This window comes from Macrobrachium nipponense, chromosome 21 (genome assembly GCF_015104395.2).
Source record: "Macrobrachium nipponense isolate FS-2020 chromosome 21, ASM1510439v2, whole genome shotgun sequence".
NCBI classification, from domain to species: domain Eukaryota; kingdom Metazoa; phylum Arthropoda; class Malacostraca; order Decapoda; family Palaemonidae; genus Macrobrachium; species Macrobrachium nipponense.
Window position 1 is genome coordinate 37117466 of NC_087212.1, and position 21812 is coordinate 37139277.

A 21812-nucleotide genomic window follows, 5' to 3' on the forward strand; every position below is an offset into this window, starting at 1 on the left:
ATCTGGCTGTCCAACCACTCCAACTTCCCTTTCCGCTGTCTTAGGCGCTGAATGGCTGAAAGTGCCGCAGTGCTCGGCGAAATTGCCCAAATGTCATAATTCATTCATTGACGGCCACCACCGGGAGAAACCGGTCATGAGACTCTCTTTCTTTCTCTCTCTAGTCAGTTGTATTGGCTTATCCAATTCATTACTCAGAATTTGCCATCATTATCTTCACCTCTAATGACAGCCCATCATCTCGTTAGGGTATAAAGATCTATAACTTAACAGCACGGAATTCATTGCTTAATTGGTTCACGGTGAAAATAAGTATTGTGCAAGTGCTTTCTGAATACGAAATTAACTAACTCGAGCGGAGAGAGAGAGAGAGAGAGAGAGAGAGAGAGAGAGAGAGAGAGAATATATACATATTTATATTTGCTCGATACCTTTCCTAATCTTAATGGACGTAAAGCTCCTTTGCTCTGAAATGCTTCTGACGTTTAAGGAAAACATTTTGCAAAACATTTGATTTTCCAGAGGGAAAAATAAGATATTTTTTCAGAACACCTTCAACGGGAAGTTTATGGGCGAAGTGATGGACTCCTAAGGAGGCAGGATGCAACCCGGAACCCCACACTATAAATACCACCCAGTCGAATTGGAGGACTGTGATAGAGCAAAAGAAAAAAAAAAAAGAAAAAAAATAACAAAAATATGATAATAATAATAATAATTAGAAATTACTTCGTTTAGTTAGTCCTCAGAGCTTAGTCTAAATTTTCGTTCGAAGGGCGGATTCGCTAAAAACTTGACGACAGCCTTTGTCTAATTAAGTTCTTAAGGATATCCTCGCTCTGGGGGTCTTGTCCCTAATTTTAACGCTTCCTAGCCGTTCGAGGGTACTCATTACAGTGGTAACCAGCCCCTAATATAATGCTGCTTAGCATGTCGAATTGTTAATTGCGATGAAACGTTCCCCTAATCGATCAGTCCTTAGGTATACTAGGGTATTAATAAAGTGGTTCGATAATAGTGATATTGAATCGTTATAAAAAATAGAAGTTAAAATTTTGATACGGGTATAACGGTAGGGCTAAGGGGTATAGTTATTATTAAGTTATTCTAATGCGTAACCAAGAAAAATAAATCTACTAACAGGATATAAAAAGGCCTCATTTTGGTATTATTCAGCTTAGTGCATTTCCCACAAAATTATGCTATCAGCATATATCACCTCAAACTTCATCATTACAGCGTTAGTGTAATGTATATCACTTCATGAATAAATTAGCTGAATTTGTTACCGTCTTGCGGGTTCGTTAGTCAACTGGGTCACCTGCTCGCGCCTTTGTGCTTCCATGCCGATTTCTATCGGTAGAATTGTTTTAAAACAGAAAATGGACTCTTGTCCGTAGGCTTATATTCGTTTTTCATTCGTTTATTCATTATAATGATCACTCCCACGGGGAAAAGAGAACGATGTCTTTAGGTATGTTGTCCGAAAAATACACTGAGTTAGTACCTGGTGGTTAGACGATTGTAGTAGGTCTAAGACAGGATTCGGAAAGAAGTGGTGCCAGCGGCCACTCTCCAAAGATTGCTGAGAACCGGATGTAGACACCCTCCGGAACCAACAGGTCCACAAAAAATTGGCTCTTGGAAGAAAACGGCTTAATTGTTTTATACAGTATATGTGTGTATTTGTTTTATATAATATCACAGTAAAACAAGGCGTGATCCGACCTCCAGTTTACTCGGGACGTGTGTGAGATTTTCCCCTCACGCATAAATTGTAAACATTATAGTCCTAACCTTTAACGTAAATTAAAACGTGCTAAAATCTATGGTCAATAGAGCCTTGTTTCACCAACAAAAATTAAAATAAATATGCTATATTTTATTAGAAATAATTTTTCTGTACTGTTTAACATGCACATTATTTATTTTTTTACATTTTGATTTCATAAATAAATCATAAATATCATATCCTAAAATTCCTGTATCTTTAACACAACGTGGAACACCTTTTTCAGACCTTTTTAGGCTATTCCATAGACCTTTCCTACCCCCTCCCCCAACAACAACAACAAATACAACTACATCATCAACAAAGTAGTTTGTAAGCTTACTCTCCGAGAAAGTGAAAAAATATTATAGTTTATCTATGTTACACTATATATTCTCAGCTGAAGAAAGCCATTGTGTCAGCCGGCGTTTCTCCGACGTCGCCTTAACGAATGACTAATCAATACATCCGTTAGAGTAAGACCATATACATACCTATATTGGAAGGCTTTTGACAAATTATTATTTTCCCTGACGCTTTGTATGAATATTCCTAATACGATCGATGGCGCTTTATTCTGGGAGCGTGTTTTACGCACTCGTCGTTTGCCCGCCTGATGAATTTATTATGGGAAAGGCCGCTTACATGGCAAATAGTAGACTAATTAATGACTCGCCACTGGTCTTGGTAGTGGTTGGACACCGCAAGTCTTTGTTGCTAGGAAGGATTTGCGTGGTATCCATTTTTTAACCGCTTTCATCAGACGGGTGCTTCGGAATTTTACATTTGTTTTGCATTGGGATTCTGTTAAAATTTGCTTGAGTTTATGCACGGAAATATCATTGAACGTGTCCGCAATTCAAATGTACCTGGGTTAATGAAACGTCCATAAATTGACCTGTATCAAGGAAACGTCGGTGTGACAGTCAAATGTTTTCCTAAACCTAAGTCGATGGAATTCTCGTCGCATCTTTAAAGCTTCCTCGTGAAAAGTTCTTTCTGGATATCAGAGAGCCTAAAGTGCTGTTACTGATAAAGAAAAAATTTTAAAGTGTCTTTCCCTATACTTCTTTTCCTTGTCCTGGCGTTAATATTTCTAAAACTTCTCCGGATAATTTAACGTGATTTGGGATAGAAGACAAATGCTAGTCATTCGCTAGTTACAGTTACACTACATAGTTGTCTCTTTTGACGGTCCAACTCCACCAAAGGCGCTCTATGAGACCCACAGTTTCATTTGCACTTACCACAATAGTTCAGAGACTTTTTGGTAGTCATGCGTCGTATTCCATATTGATTGCCAAATCCACGTTGTCCTAACACCCAGAAAATAAGTCCGTTATTTATTTTCTTTTTTTACTCTTGATACTTCCACTGTACCTGATATCATGACTCTCTCTCTCTCTCTCTCTCTCTCTCTCTCTCTCTCTCTCTCTCTCTCTCTCTCTCTCTATGTTTACAGAGGTTACACAGTCCTTCTGCATTTTGTCAGCATTTTTTATAAGGGGCCGTATTGTGCCTTGATCAAACTCAGTTGCTAAGTAAAACTTAGAGGCCAATCATTAATTTTTGAATGACAGTTTATCAGATTTTTTGTAGATGATTGAACGGCTCGTTCAGTTTGAAATATCCTTAGTTGTGTGATTCCGCTAACGGAGAGGAAAAATGTAATTTTTTAGCATTTTACCGACAGATTTTTAATACGTACTATCTAACTGTCACGTGCCTAGCCCATCAAGTCTCGATCAAATGAATGAAAATACTAAATATTTAATATTAAGAACATTAAAAAAATATATTACAAGTTCGTGTTACAGCTTTCCACAAGGCTCCATGTTGGAGACCTCATTAATAGCATCAATACTGACCTTTGTCAGTGTTGGAAGTTGGAGTCAGTAATGTATGATTGGCTTTTGTGATCTGCTAATAATAAACTTGTACTTGTGGAACAAAAGGAAACTTTGTGTCTTTTGTTGTATACCCTAAATTCGTTAGCAAGACTCAAATGAGTATCTAGTAAAGACTGTAGACAACAAACTTTACTTTTCCTTGCAATTAGAGGGATTTGTTTGTGTTAGAAAAAAAAATCTTTTTTGAAGCTACTATTATATGAAGAATTTCACAGTTACAACTGATGCAATATTAAGGGTTAGGTACTTAAAGTAGGCTAAGATAGAGTAGTAACATGGCTGTTATGCCGTCATGCATAATGAACAGTCTGTAGGCTATCTAAGATAATGGAGTTTCGCGGACGTTCACAAGGTCGCTCACTTGAAAAACGATCAGCGATGTTAAAAACATTTTAGTTCTAGGACCATTAACCTTTCTTGAATCATGACTACAAGCATTGGGCATTCTGTAAACATTGACCCTCTTTTCCCTTGAATCTCAAAAAGAGTTAATTGTTTTTTTTATTGTTCTTATAGATCTTTACTATTGCTATTACGTATACTTCTCTTTTATTCTTGTTCTTGTATTTTGCGGCCTTTGGAAATAAATACTTTTTACGTGCATATATGCTGTTTATGTACACTACGCTGTAACAGGCTTAGTTCCTCTCTTGGGTGTTTTTTTTTTTCATATTTTCGGATACATAATATGTATCAAGGGTGTTATGTTCTTTTTTGTAAGAGTTTGTTTATGTTATGCTGTAGTTTTATATACAGGATTAATCTGTTGAGGGTAGCTATACATGTGGCACTGAGTATTTGGTGGTCAAAGGAACGCCTTGATATATGTATATTAAATATACAGGGTGTAACACGAGTCTATGCAAATATTTAGAGAAATGAAAGAAAAAGTCATTCTAAGCTGAAAATGTTCTGTAAACTCATGCATTTTAAGGCGTCATTTGTTGGTGAGGTGGATTTGTTTTTCTTTTTAATAACCTATCGTTAACTGGCCAAGTAAGATGGCGCTCATTGGATTTCAGAGTACGCACAGGTATGGGGAGAGGCGGGGTGAGGGAGAATGGAATTCATCACGTCACTTGTTACTCTGTAATCTGTATAAGTCGACGGCTGTCTGTATCACCGCAACGCAGCGAACTGCGTTGGCAAAACGCACAGTGCGAAAGGGGCCTAAGCAGCCTCGCTTTTCCGGCAAGAGCGTGTTCGGGATACAAGATTCAGATTCCTCATTCATTTTGTGGACAAGATACTGGAGACAATGCCCTACCGATCCAATAATGTGGAATATGCAGATAATAGGGTTATTTATGTTTTACAGCAGTGAACTCCTATGTTATATGAAAATAAAAAAAGGAAATCGGCGATTAGGCCGATGTGAATAAGATACTTTCAATTAAATGTATCCTTTAGATACTAAGTGAAAATATGCATTTATCATAAAAACCTTCTCCCTCTCCGTCAATGGTATTCACTGGACTCCGATAAGGAAGAGAACAGTCAGCTTAATGGAATCTCCCCTCCATCAAAAATAGCCTATTCATTACACACAGATCAAAGATTTAAAACATATTATCAATAATCTCTCTTTCTCCATCAAAAGTTTTCATCACACACCAGTCGAAGGAAAAAAACACAACTAAGAAAATGCTTTCGTCTCTATCCGATGAAAAAGACTTTCTTGATACGTAAGGCTATCATTAAAATTAGATTACAGTAAAGTCTGTTCACAGGTGATTTACTAATTGAAAGGACTGTAATGTTAAATTTTTTCAAAACCTTTCGAGAAAATCATAATTAAAAGACCAATCCAGTTGCCTAATGCATTTCATCGACCCTTCCCCCATTTCCCTGACTACTCAGGCATTGCGTACGCCATCTGGCCGAGAGCAGCATTAAGGAAAAATGGTTATTTTAAAAATTCACCTCACCGACAAACAAAGCCTTAAAATGCATATGTCTATAGAACATTTTCTGCTTAGAATGACTATTTCTTTCAATTGTTGAAATATTTGCATAAACTCCTGTTACACCCTGTGTGTACACACACACACACACACACACACACACACACACACACATATATATATATATATATATATATATATATATATATATATAATATAATAAACCATAATAATAATAAAAGTTTTAAATAAGGACCTATTTCGGTCTGACTGCCACCCTTATCAAGCATTGCTTGATAAGGGTGGTAGTCACCCACCACCGAAATATGGTCCTTAGCTTTAAAACAGTGTATTATTGAGCCTTTTATACTTGAGACGTATACTGTTTTAACAGAATAATTTATTTACATATACATCTATAGATACACACACATACACACACACTATATATATATCATAAATATAGTATGTATGTATGATGTATGTATGTATGTAGATATACATACATACACATATATACATATATGTACATATATATATATATATAGTATATATATATATATATATATATATATATATATATATATATATATATATGAAGATAAAAGGCCCATAAAACTATTTTAACGTTGCAACATTAAAATAGTGTTTTATGGGTCTTTTCTCTTTATATTATACTGTTGTATTACAGTAAAAAGACATTCATATATATATTATATATATATATATATTATATATATATATATATATATATATATATCGAGCTACAAATGTCCTTTAATATCTAATTCGCTCTACCTCGGAATTAATATATTTTCATATGTTTAACAGAGGGGGAATTTATTAAGTGATAATAGAATTGGCGGCCGACAGGCGCCAAAACAAAAAATACCTGAGCGCGGCAGGTATTTGAGATGGAAGGCGGTATAAACTTATATCTCTTGCGGTGGCGAGGTTGGCTAAGGTTTCACTGCTAGTCCTGGAATTGAGAGGTCGATGGTTCGCGCCTGTCGGCCGCCAATTCTATTATCGCTTAATAAATTCCCCCTCGGTTAAACATATATGAAAATATATTAATTCCGAGGTAGAGCGAATTAGATATTAAAGGGCATTTGTAGCTCGATATATGTATAATGTATATGAGTCACGGTAATGTGATAGACTTTTATATATATATATATTATATATATATATATATATATATATAATATAATATTATAGATATATGTGTGTTTGCGTGTTACTGGGACCCATATGCCTATTGACAGTCTCCTTTCATCTTCCCCTTTTCAATCTGTCACCGATTGTAGAACCTCATTTTCTCAATGTCTCACGATGATTCCCCATTATCAGGTGAGGAGGACGGTAGAAACTACGTTCTTCCGGGATAATAAGAGGCAAATAGACTTTATATTGGCCTACAAAGAGGAGGAAGATCCAGAAAAGGTGGAGAGACGACGCGTATACGAAGAAAATCTCAGGGAAGAAGGACTGGAGCTGGAAACCGAGGACAAATCTGTAAGTAATTGACGATTAATTGTTTGAGTATGACTTAAGACTTTAAACTGTGTGACATAATGACAGCAGATTTTTATTACAGGCAAAAGAAAACATAATTTTCATGTATATTCTGTGACTATTATGATTGCAATGTAGGCAACTGCGACTAGGAGACCGTATACCACCCAATTCGCATTGCATAGTTTAACGTAACGCCTATTCATGATTCGATGTATATAATTTCCTTGGGAAATACTATGATAAGTAATTTTCTCTCCGATCTCTTGGCTGGTGTAAACCTCTATTTTATGTTTATAAGCCAGTGCACCAACAGAAATGGTAAAACTAGTGAAAACGAAGAAAAGGATGGATGGATATATATATATGGTGTACTTGACTGGTGTAAAAGATAAAAATGAAAAAGTTACTAAGGTAATCACAATGGATCACCTGAAGATTAGCGACCCCTAATACCTCTCCTGAAGAAAATCGACGCCAATATTTTCCTCCTGAAGAAAAGCGACCCCAATATTTTCCACCTGAAGATAAACGACCCCTGCTTGTTGGTGTCTCCAATCTTCAGGTGACCCACTTTAGCTCCTAATATTATAGAAAAGAGGAGAAAAAAATATAGATATATATTCATTAAAAACTACGTTATTAAACATTTGTTAAAAACACAAATTTAGACAAACAATCATAGTTAATTAGAAGCGTATTGTCTTGCAATTTCAGTACAAAAATAATCAAACCTACTGTAACCCCTGTGGCTAGCGCGCGCGGTGTAACATTACCTCTTGCCAGAACAAACAGACCTTGCCAAGAATCTTTAAATATGCGGATAAGGCGCCTACCGCCACGGCCTTACTGTAACCCCTGTTAATTCCTCACCTTAAGGAAAGCGACCCCAATATTTTCCACCTGAAGAAAAGCGACCCCAGCGTGTGTTGGGGTCGCTTTTCTTCAGGTAATCCATCACAATAAATAATAGTTGATACCAAAACCACTCCGTTGAGCTCTGTATTTATTACCAATTTACCAGTATCATCTGAATAAAGGTTAAACCAACCGAGAGAAGTCGACAGTCGATATCTCAGTGATAGTAAATTTGCAATAGATTTTGGTATGAGTTTCGTTCTAAGCTTATTAAGGAGACTTGTGAGCACACCGTAAAAACTCAAATATCGTATTGTGTTATTAAAGTAAAAAAATGTAATAACAGTTATTGTGTAACTTAGCCTAATCTATGACTCAGGTCCTACGCGGCAGGTGATCTTTTGTTCCAATTGGGCCCCTTTGACCTTTCTTTAATGATGTGGAAATGGTATTTGGAGGGCTGCATCCTAACTAAACTTCTTAAATCTAACCAAACCTTTGATTCCAGGTCATACCTGGCAAAGGGAGGACTTTAACCTTGGCACACTCCACCCTAATCCCGAGTGTTGCATATCCTTAGCGTGTTTCTTACGTTACGTTTTAATAGGCTACTATTTGTATGCGTTTTGTTGTTGGATGGCTTCCTTGAGAAAGTAATGCTGTCATTTCTCCATTTAGTGGATCTTCAGAAAAGTTCTCTTAAATTGAGGCTTAGACAAACCACAAGTTTATCCTTTGTAAGAAACTTCACTGATGATCACAAGGCCACTCATGATTTAAAAATACTTAGCTTTTTACAGGTCTGGCTTATTCTACTCTATATCTGAGCAGCCTTCACTCTGGATCCCTTGTGGAACTGAGTAATGTCTAGGAACTTTACCAAATGATTGTGCAAGCACCTTTTTTTGCTTGTGTGTTTTTCTTCCCCAGGAGCTTGGCAATGGCTTTGAAAGAGGTTACAAAGAACTTTGCATAATGAGAAAATGTCAAGTAATAGTCATTTGTCTATTGGTGTTAATTGTTTGCTGTTGGTGAAAAATTAAATTACAGTATATCTTTGGCCCTTGCTTATACAGTGAATAAGTATTTAACATTTATTTTTTAGATTTTTTAAAAGTTAATAATGTTCGGTAACTAGAGCTGGACTTGCCAGAACTAGGGTGTTTCTGTCATTGTATCATAAGATACATGGATTCAAAGTATCCTTTGCAGAATCTTGTCATCTGTTGTTGAAAAGACAAACATCTTTTTTCCTCACCCCATTTTGGTGCTTAGATAACTCACTCTCCTTACCCCTCTTGGGAGCTGTGGCAACTCTCAACTTTTTTAGTCCAGTGTTAAACTCTCCCTACTGTGTATTCCTGAACATAACTTATTACTTGACCTTGTCTGAAAAAGCAGAACATCATATCTTAAAAACTAATCATAGAATCTTCTTAAAAACAGTCTCATGTTTCCCACACCCATATTACATATTGGTTTCTCCTTTGAACTAACCTAACCTAACCTAACCTAACCTAGGGGCATGGCAAAAAAATCGGGGCTGGTGTAATACATACCAGTGGTATGTATGCATCTTGGGAATTTGCCACCCTACCCCCTTACTCTAAGGAATAATTACTCCTACATTAAAAGGGTCCAGGGTTTATACTTTAGAAATCTGTTACATATTTTCTGGTGGTGACTACTCTTGTACAGTACTAGGGGACTGCCCTTGCACAGTACTATTTACATTAGAAATTGTTACTTGACTCATTCACATTACACAGTGGCGATTTTTGCATTTAGTGTACTGAATTATCCGGTATTAACCATGGAGATATGTGTCAAATGGCCTATACCCTGCATGCTGTTATACTGTAATTCTGTAACAAAATTAATTAGAAATTTTGCAAAGTGCTAAGAATTGCTATTTTTCTTTTTTTGCCTTTAGCAATCCCAGGATGGTATGACATATTTTGTGAAAATCCATGCTCCTTGGGACTTGCTTGCTCGTTATGCTGAAATCTTGAAGCTCAAAAAGCCAATTAAGGTAAGCTTTTAGTCTAATGTCAGTTGTTTTAGTTGTTTATGTTGAAGTTGTAGATTAGACTTTCTCATCAGACAGGAATTGTAGGTTTATGTAAGCATTAGTTATCATATCATTAGGCAATATAGTCTATTGCCTTTGAAAATTTATTGAAAGGGTGAAAGCCTAATGCACCTTTATTTTTTGATATGGAGAATGGTTTGTTGTGGTTTGAAACTGCCATATTATAGATTTAAGTTTTACACGTTGATTTTATCGTCATTTTTATTGGAAATATAATTTTTAATGAGCCAGCTTTTGTGAATGCAAGGTATGTAGATTCTGGTAAGAGTTTTGCTCATACTGTAATAGCTTTAGTGATGTTATTTCTTCTATTGTTATATAGCCTTGATAACTACTATTGGACCAGTTCAGATTTATATTTTTTGCACTAAAATAAGCAGTTTAAAACATACAGTGAAAGCGTATAGGTTCAGGACATTATTTTAGTGTATGTATTCTGGGTAGAGTAGATTTTCAACACGTTCATATAACTTCATTTCTTAATATTATTTTTTCAGAAACATACATGTACTATATGTATGTTAGTATATATCCAAGTGTGTGTGTATAGTTTATACATTAGATAATATATAATATATATATATATTATATATATAGAAATATGTATATATGTGTTATTTATAAAATATTGTTTATATATTTATATAATTACTAATTTATATATGTATGTATCTTATATATGTTAAATCTAATATATATAATGTTATGTATAATTTATATGTTATATGTGTATATAATATATAGTATGGTATATATACATATATATATGTATGTTAATATATATATATAATATATAATATGTATATATATATGAATTTATATATAATTTATATATATAATATATATATATATAATTATATATATTATATATATATGGGGATACAATCCACAATGAAGTAAAATCTGTCTGTAGTTTAAAATATACAGAAGGATTTTACTACTTCATTGTGGATTGTATCCCATTAACTTAGAGGTACGACATAGTATCTGGCTTCTGCATATATATATATATATATATATATATATATATATATATATATATATATATATATATATATATACAGGCAGTCCCCGGCTTAGGATGGGGGTTCTGTTCTTGAGACACATTGCAAGCCGAAAATCGTCGTAAGCTGAAATTCATCGTAAGCCAGTAAATTGTCAAAACTCCTAAGAAAACCTTAATTTTAATGTTTTGGGCATATTAAGAACTATGTAAACTGCATTTGTACTGCATTTTTCACAAAAAAACCTTCAAATATTCATTAATTTGCATTTTTGGAGTCACATTTCTTTTGTCAGATTGGTGTCATGAGCACCGTAACCCTGGAACATGTGACGTAAACCTGGAAATAATTTCTGATGAATATAGTTGAAAAGCGTTGTAACCTTGGAATGTCATAAGCCGAACCCGTCGTAAGCCGGGAACTGCCAATATATATATATATATATATATATATATATATATATATATATATATATATATATATATATATATATATATATATATATATATATATATATATATATATATATATATATATATATATATATATATATATATATATATATATATATATATATATATATATATATATATATATATATTATATATATATATATATATATATATATATATATATATAACTTTACCCACACACTTTTATATACTACTATACTATACTATACATACATGCATACGTACATACAGTGGTACCTCAGTACTTGAAAGGCTGTCAACTTCAGCAATTTGGTATTTGAACACAGTAAAAAAATTGCTCAATGGTCAACAATTTTCTTGGTGCTTGACTGAGTTAACTCTTGGCCAGAACATGTATGTAATGAGATGCATCATGTGTGTGTTTTTCCCAGCTGAAACGACAGGAAAATTGTCAGTTTGCCAATAGCTGTCACTCTTTAAACAACTACATTAACCATTTTCATGTCTCTTTTGGTTTTATGATTCAAGTGCAAGTAAGTCACCAACTAGCCCAAGAGGCAAGAGACTACTGTAGCCTACAGCAAATAAGTTAAGAAAAATATTTAGAAGAATTATAGAGATTAAAAAAGGAGGAGTATAATATAGTATAATACTATATCTTCTCTTCACTTTCCTTGCTACCTCCCACATATACCATTAACTCTGAAGTAGAGGTAATGTGAGAATTGTTTATTTCATCTATTTATTTAAATTTGGTTTACATTATTCCTAATAGAAAAATGTATTTAGCAATTGAGCAAATTGGCAGTCAACCAGCTATCTGGAACAAATAAAGCTCTAGTACTGAGGTACCTAACTATATGTATATATATATATATATATATATATATATATATATATATATATATATATATATATATATATATATATATTATAAATATATATTTATATATATATATATATATATATATATATATATATATATATATATATATATATATATATATATATATATATATATGAATATATATATATATATATATTATATATATATATATATATATATATATATATATATAATTGGAACCCCTAAAAAATGCTGAAAACAGCCTATTTTGTTACTTAAAACTCAAGAAAAACCCACTAAAAATTTTAATTCTTGGTTTTTTAATAGTTTTACCACAAAAAGAACATTTTATGATGAAATTGATAAAAAACCGGGAATTTCTGGATATTTCTCAGAAAAATACTGCGAATAGGTGAATTTTCCGCGAATAACAGGGAGAAATGTTCTCGAGAGAAATCTGCAAATGCGTGAGTCCGCGAATCCGGGGAACGCGAATATGGGGTCCACTGTATATACGTATTATATATATATATATATATATATATATATATATATATATATATAGATGTATATATATATTAATAGATGTATGTATGTATTCTATATTGATATATATATATATATATACATATATATATATATATATATATTATATATACAGTGGTCACCACGTACTCGCGGGAGATGTGTACTGTCGGCCAAAAAACTCGTGGCAGAGTTTCATAATTTTTCGTTCACCTGCCTGACGCGCGATTCATGCCTTATTTATCTATTTTTCTTCTCAAAGATGGAAGAAATCATGTGTAATTACGTTAAAAACAGTCACTAATATCTTTAGAACGTTATGTTATGTTATTGTGTAAAACTATTTTCCATATAGCAAAATTGACGTGAACGAAACGAAGTGATAAAAAACGTCATATCACAACCATAGATATACATTACCAAATAGATAGGAGACACCTATCACTAGTAGTATCGCATAAACATAGTCCTTAAATTATCATTTCAATATTAAGTTCAAGGTAGTTGAACTATTCCATTTGTTAAATTTTACAGAAAACATTGGAATCTCACAAAATGCTATCAAATTTAAAAAGAAAAAGAAAAAAAAAAAAACGATATCTTAATAGCGTGAACCAGGAGACCTCACTCTATTGCTTTTGATGTTATGTGCACGGGAATCTAATGTCAATGTGTCATTTATCGGTCTAGAAACATCCCTCGATGAGCGAGAGAATTATTGCAGTGCATTCGGTGCAAGTTCCTGTTGGAGAGATATCAAGAAAGCTTAATAAACACCGAGAGAATCATACATAGAAAAATCAAATTGTTTAAAGAACGGCAAAATTTAGAACATGGGCCTAGAAGTGGAACATCTCGAAGCACCATGAGAGCAAGATAATACAGTGTGTAAATGTTGCTGGAGCAGCATTCATTTGTGAACTGAATTCTAGTGCCTCATCACGACATGCTGAACCAGGAATCATAACTAGCTCTACGCTTATGACTGGTGTCTGATGAAAACTTTTAAATCTACACCTTGAAGTCTTTGGTAGTTGTCTAATGAATAAGTCTAACGAATAAGCAACTTATCTTTGATGGATGAGAGATTCAGTTTAGGCTTACTCTTTTAGTTTTGTTTTTTATCGGTAGCCAGTGAATACCACGGATAGGGAGGGGAAACGGTTTCAATGCTGCATGTATTTTTTTCTTCAAAACCTAAAGAATACATTTTATTGGGAGATACTTTATTAACATCGGCCTAATCCCTCCATCACTCCTATACGCCACCTCCGCTCTCTTCTACATCTCAGGCGACTAGATCCGACTTCTCACTACGAACTCCTTCTCGTGAAAGCACCACTAATGATAACGGTTATTTCAAAATTCCCAGCACCGACAACGGACGCCTTTAAATGCATGTTTATAATTATTTTCTGTTCAAAGACACTTTATCTTTCATTCCACAAAATATGTGCATACACTCGTGTTACACCCTGTAGCCGTCAAAGAGCAACCCTTGATTAAAGCAGTAGGTTTTTCTTGAAAGAAAAAAAAAAAACATATGAAATAGACTTAAACGAGAACGTCACCTTTCATATTTCTTATCCTTTTCAGCTACTTATAATATGCTATGGTAGTAGGTCTAGCAGGTATACATTTGAAACTAATTTGAACTAATTTCTATTTAGAAGAAATGAATAGCTACCAAAAAAGATCAACCTAAGAAAGCTTTAAGGAAAGATAAGCCTTTCTTAATGTTATTGCGTCAGTTTGACTCCCACAGCTTTCCAAGGTGTCCAAATGAAACAGGATGATATGCAAGGATTCGATAAAAAATAAGACTGAATTATATTCGTTTGATTTTTTTATGATTGCTTTATAGCTTTGAATAGCTAGGACTGAGTTAATTATGTTAAGCAATTATGAAAAGGATAAGAAGAAGGCGAACATGGCTAATAAAAACAAGAATAACGGGAATAGTCAAATCAAGCAGATTATCTATATATATATATATATATATATATATATTATATATATATATATATATATATGTGTGTGTGTGTGTGTGTGTGTGTGTGTGTGTGTGTGTGTGTGTGTGTGTGTGTATTGTGGATTTAAATATTCATTAATATTACGTATCCGAGAGAGTATACTGCTAAAAATAGACCTAGGCAAATCATGTGGGAAAATCAGAAGTCCAATTTAGGCCCACTAAATGTGTCATGCAAATTATTTTTATTGATCAAAGGACAAAATTAGTTTAATAACAAACATCGTTTTCAAAGAATGTTAACGTCTTGATGTATTATTTATCGGCTGTAGGGACGAAATGACAACACCCCAGTGCAGTACGATACGTTGAGTCAAGACTCGAGCGGCAGCAAAACCAACTTCAAAAAAATATTTGGTATAATGTCAAAAAGCTAGAGTTAAGAACAAAATTAGAAATCGTAGACCATCGGTATATATTTTCCTTACTTTGCAAAACAATTATCTTTAATACATTGAATAAGTCTACTCAGTTTCTGATGTAATTTATTTCGAGTATAGCACCTTTTGAAAGGAAATGTTATTTATTGTTAAGTAAATAATCTGGCACCTGCATATGGCAATATTTCCATAACGAACAATGAATTAAGAAACTACGCCAATTCTTCGTTGGCCGTCTGTACCAGACACCCCACGAATAATTGGAACCCCTAAAAAATGCTGAAAACAGCCTATTTTGTTACTTAAAACTCAAGAAAAACCCACTAAAAATTTTAATTCTTGCTTGTTTTTTAATAGTTTTACCACAAAAAGAACATTTTATGATGATTGATAAAAAACCGGAATTTCTGGATATTTTCTCAGAAAAATACTGCGAATAGGTGAATTTTTCCAGCGAATAACAGGGAGAAATGTTCTCGAGAGAAATCTGCAAATGCGTGAGTCCGCGAATCCGGGGAACTCGAATATTGGGGTTCCGCACTGTATATATACGTATATTATATATATATATATATATATATATATATATATATATATATATAGATGTATGTATGTATGTATTCATATATATATATATATTATATATATATATATATATATATATATATATATATATATTATATATTATATATACATTACTAGCCTCTGACCTAACTGTAGGAATGAAAATTAAAAGAAAAATATAGTTTAAAAATAAATGCTTAGAGGAAAGAGAAGGGAGGTTAGAATGAATTTCAGAGTTTTGCTGTTAATGGGAAGATAGTCCCATAGCCGACTAATGTTTATGACCATGAAACTGACATAAATTGCATGTTATGGATGCCTGTGGTAGTTGAATTTGTAGTTCCAGTTTTTTATTTCTATTTTCTGACTTCATATTAAGGTATATAAGAATTATTCCATACTTTGCTTGTTATAATTAGACACAAAATGACTTTCCATTGTGTTGGTGAAAAATTTTCTTCAATGTTTTGCTATTCAAATATAATGTTGGTATGGATAATTGTTAATTTGCCAGTGGCCTGCAGAGTTCTTCAAAGCTGTGGTTGCAGTCTCTTTGATAGGCTTTTGTGTTGCTAGAAAGTAGAATGCACCCTTTTTCTGGGTACTTTAGAAGGTGTGGCTTCAATCTTATTTTTGAAAATATGCATATCATCTTTCTATCTGACAGACTTGCATGTAATGTACGGAGATATTATTCTTAATAAAAATGAAGGTACTTGTACTTGAGTATTTTACAGAAATGTATAGCATACTGTGAATATGAGACTATTTAGGGTTTGTGTACCAAACCCATTGCAATAGATATAGTGTAACCATGAAAATAGTTTGAAAGAACTGAGCAGAGTTTTGGACTGTGTGGTAATGCAATAAGTAGACCATAGCAGTACAGTAATTACATACTAACAACCTAGAATGTTACATCACTGAGTATTTGGTAAGTGTTCAAGCATGATGTACTGTATTGTATTTATTCACTGTAAATAAAGTGGTATCCTTTTTTCAAGAGACTGTGATTTGGTTCACAACGTAGATTGTCATTTCCAGTATGGTGTTAATGACTTGCTGTCAGATGAGTATTGAAAGTGTAAGAACTAGTTAAGTGAAGTAGCATTTTTTCTGTAAATTTCATGGTTTTAGCACTAATAGAGATTGCACTTTTTCTCCTCCTTTCATGAACCAGAGGTTTATCGTTATTCGTGAAGGGGAAGTATGGGTAAGTGGCATCACCTAATTGGTCTATGGGCTATATGCTTTCTATTTTAATGTAATATGTCTACATGTTGTAAAATGTCTATGAACGTCTCTGTCTAATGCTTGCTGCTACTGTTTGTTTTAACCAGTCCAATCACTAATACATCTCAAGGGTTCAGGATTGGCCAGGGTTACATGTCCTTGTGATAACATTCAGCAGTCCAGTTCCCTACAGTCTGTGATATGTAAAAAAGAGCAAGCTTCAATTCTGTGTTGCATAATTTTATTTTAAACAAACTGTGCAATAGTATATCAATATGCAGTATAGTTTACAGTATTTAAACTGAATTAGTGTAGAATTGAATTTTTATTGGCTTACAGTACCATTTTGAAAGCTGTACATCAAAAGTTTTTTTAGATTAGTCATTGCCTCTTCTGTGTTTTTATTAATATTTGTGTGCTTTTTACCTTGTAATTAGGCTTTTCTTTCTTCTTCACGGGACCAGAAATAGCTTGTTAGTTGTTTTTGTAGCTTGCAAAAGTAGTTATATCCTTTGTTTTTATTTGGTTGATAATACAAGTTAATGTTTTTATTTGGTTGATAATACAAGTTAATTCAAACAACATGAATATAATTGAAAACATTTTGGGGTTTACAATATACTGGTATTTTGTTGGATTTTCAAAATTTATTGAAGATTTCTATGCTCTTGGTGCTGTCTTAATGTCTTTTATTTCTTTCTTACAGTACTACTATGCTTATCAAAATTTGATAAGTACTATAGGTATGTGAATTTTAATGGACATTTTCATTATGGTCCATCAGTTCTCTCAGGGAGAATCTTGTTTTATCTCAGTTTGTTTTGAACTTTATTAGAGAGATGTCACAGCTTAATTACGCAGTGTGTAGATAGCTTGGATTATTTTGACGACCATTAATGATCTAGTGATGGAAATGGGTTTGGGAACTACTTATATGGTAATACATTATTCAGGATTTATGCAGTAGGATCAGTGTCCAGTGCAGTTGGAGAATCCAGGTTGCATGCTAAATGGCATTTCCTGATAAAATTAAGCATATTTCAGGGGAGTCAAAATAAAAAAGAAATCTTGAAATATCTAAAAAGTGGATATTTTTACATGTGAAAAAAAAAAAACAATTTAGTCAGCTACTATTTGCTGGGAGAATCTCTGAATAGCCTGCCATTTATTCTTAATGAGATTATGGACAATTTTCATTATGGAAAGTTTTCAAAGGTATTCCATGCTTTCGAAATGCGTCCATTATAGGAATAAGGGTTGTTATTTGAGGGGGTGGCCAAAATATTGTGTATATGAACTGTTTTAATCCTGAGAGAGAGAGAGAGAGAGAGAGAGAGAGAGAGAGAGAGAGAGAGAGAGAGAGAGAGAGAGAGAGAGAGAGAGCTGTATTATAGGGTGTATACCAATCTGATATATATACTTATTGCAGGGTATTTTTGTGATAAATGAGCAAAATATCTCTCTCTCTCTCTCTCTCTCTCTCTCTCTCTGTGTGTGTGTGTGTGTGTGTGTGTGTGTGTGTGTGTGTGTGTGTGTCAGAAAGTTGGGGAATCTGGGAATACTTACCCATAATATTTGGAAAATCAAGACTTTTCTGAGTATCTGGCAACATTTGACTGTAAGCCCCATTATAGATTTGTGTAAATACAGCCAGTTTCAGGCCATTTTGAGATAACATGACTAAATTGGCTAAAGTGACTATTCACAGCTGTAATATGCCATTGTATTTATCAGTAATTTATGATTGATTCTTGGATCTAATGACATGTGTTCAATTAATGCTGAATATGATTTTTTTGTAATTCAAATTCTTTTAGATCAGTGACTTTGTATAGCAGGCATATGTGCTATGTAACTTTTAATTTATAGAAACTTGCCAAAGGATAGCTGATAATGTCTTAACTAGTTGAGAGATTGAACGTAAAAAAAGCTATAAATTTGGAAATAGGTACTCTACACCCCAAGTAGCCCACCTCTTTCCATCACTGTTGAGATCCCTTTGGTTTAGTCAAGTTCTTTAAAGAAATCTCTGTATTAAAAGACATTCCACATTTAGTCAGGAGTTATCTACAGTAATCACCTTATTGTTCGCTGTGACCTATCCATACCGACTTATTTTGGTTTGCTAAAAATTGGGTCGTCATCTTTTAGCTTGCCCTTAATATTTTGCAGTACAAAACATAATACTGAGTTTGTTGGCTTTTAATAACATATCCATTATATACCTACATAGTTGTCATTGTTCCTGTGTCATTTTAAATTCGCTTTTAGTTTTCCAGCCCCTTATAATCTGTAAACCTCCACCAGTACCTGCATTTTTCATTCACGCATTACTGCTGAAAAGTATATGACTCCTTTTCTTCAGGATTGTGAATAAAGAATTGTTTCCTATTGATAATACGTAGATTGTTTTACTCCATGTGAAAATGACTGGACTTTTCTATAAAATCCTTTAAATAAAACAGTACGTACATACTGTCTTCTTTTAATTTTTGCTGTTAACATCAGCACGTATGAATTAATTAAGCATGAATTTAATAAATATCTGTGTTCTTAATAAGCTTACATATTTATCTAACACTGCACTCTATAAATAAATATTGAATTTTATAATCACCTAAATAAGCACGTAAGTATTGTTTACTAAATCATGAAAGATAACTAACTGTGCCAAATATTTGTACTATTACGTATTCCTAAAGTATCAAGTTAATTTTATTCATAAGTAAGTTAATCTTTTGAATTTTGCTGTACTAAAGGCTACTGCCCACTGTAGTAAATCTTGTCAAGTGAAATAAACGTACGTATTAAAATAAGTTACACTCGTTGGTGAGAGTAATTGTCAATCATATAGTGTCAGGCAAGGGACAAAAAATATTTTTGAAAAACATAACTGATGTTAATGCCATGTATTGAATCTGGCATTAGCAGTGAACAGGTAATTATGATACGAAGATGAAACATGATGTGTATAAAAAATGTCTATGGTCCGATTACTGAAGGATGTGATTGTAAATTCAATCATATCAAGAACTCGAACACAAGTTGAAGTACCCCAGATATGAGAAATACCTGTATTCAAAATATAAATGGACAATTAGAATTAAGGAAAGAAATTGCCGCTTCCAACCAACTAACCTTTAATTAGAAGAAGGGTAAACCAGACGAATTATGTGATTTTTCTCAGATTAGATTGAAGTAATTTGAACACACAATAAAAGAGAAAGGTTGAATTTTATTCATACTGAATAAATGAATTGGAAAGGAGTCTTCTTGAGCCAGTGATCTTGACTGTATTATCATTTAAATATCCTAAGGGATGATAGGTAAATAAAGATATATCTCAGAATTCAGTGCAAACTAATGAGAGGCTAGGTGAAGGCATCAGAAATATGGAGGGTTGAATTATGTTCAGATTCTTGAATGGAAAAGATAGACACAGAAATCAAAACCCTGAGAAAACCCTTGCAATAGGGAAGGTGACTGAACTTTTGTCATCAACAAAGACTGGTGCATTGTGAAGTGGTTAATCAACTAAAAAAAGTTTATGATGTGTAGTACAGATGTAAACAGGAGTTTGATTAGTCACCAGAGTGTTGCATATGATGATTGCACATATTGTGTAATAGCAAATGGTACTTTTGCAAGCTATAAATTGGAAATTAGTACATGTAAATTACATGAAATGCAATCCAAGGTTGCAAAACAGATGATATCAAGATTCTCATATTTAATAGTGACATGGCATATGATTCAAGACAGTTCAGGCAATTTAGATAGGGCTTTTGTTCTTGAATGATGGTTGTCAATGAGTTGTGGGGAAGTTCTGACTTATCCAGAATTTTTGGTTGATGATTACAGTCTTTTTACATTCTTCCTACCTCTTATGTGTAGAGTTTGTAGGTATGGACCGAACATGATATTATACTTATGTTCCTTGTGAAGCATTGTGGTCTAATACTAGATGAGGGTACTGAAATCTGGCACTGGATACAGTGTGATGAATGGTGGGTGAACTGCTTTTGAGGTCAAATGATGAGATGCTTGAATGGGAATATCTTGAATTTTAAAATGGGCCACTACTGAAATAAACCCAATAAAAATTTTTATCCCTGTTTTTTTAAAATAGTTTTATCACAGAAAGTATATTTTATTATGAAATTGAAAAAAAACAGGAATTTGTGGATATTTCTCATAGCAAAGTACCGTGAATAGGCTAAATTTCCTCGAATAATGAGGTTATATGTTCCAGAGAGAAATCCTCGAATATGTGAGTCTGCAAATCCAGAGTCCGCGAATACGAGGGGTTCACTGTACTGTTTGTCATAGGTTTTGATGAAATCATTTGTTAAAATATTTTTATTTGACCTTTAAGTAATTTAACAATTATAAATAAAAAAAAATAAACCAGAATTCACCATTGCTTTGTGAGATACTATGAAATTTACTGACCTCAAAGGTTACCATAAACAATTCAGCTTCATTCTTGTTTTAAGGCACCAAGAGCTCTAACTAATTGAAAAACATTAAAGCTCATTCATATGTCCAGAGCTGAACATATTTGATTAGAGAACTTAATCCCACAAATAAGCAAAATGAGAAAAACAAGGTAAATTTCCTTGGTGATGCATATATATCTATATATATATATAGGTATTATATATATATATATATATATATAGCATATATATGCTATGTTATGGGGTATATATATATATATATATATATATGCATATATAT

At 33.2% G+C, this 21812-nt stretch overlaps 1 protein-coding gene across 3 annotated transcripts in view; it reads left to right on the plus strand.

Annotated features, from left to right (window-relative positions):
• Positions 1-21812, plus strand: part of LOC135197939 (anoctamin-5-like) — a 142723-nt gene that overhangs the window by 19920 nt on the left and 100991 nt on the right. For 2 of the 3 annotated variants that reach the window (XM_064225219.1, XM_064225220.1), the window contains exons 4-6: positions 6939-7103; positions 9895-9993; positions 17020-17052. In XM_064225219.1, the coding sequence (XP_064081289.1) occupies positions 6939-7103; positions 9895-9993; positions 17020-17052 (297 nt within the window). The remainder of the gene's footprint in view (positions 1-6938; positions 7104-9894; positions 9994-17019; positions 17053-21812) is intronic. The other variant, XM_064225221.1, reaches the window with a different exon arrangement.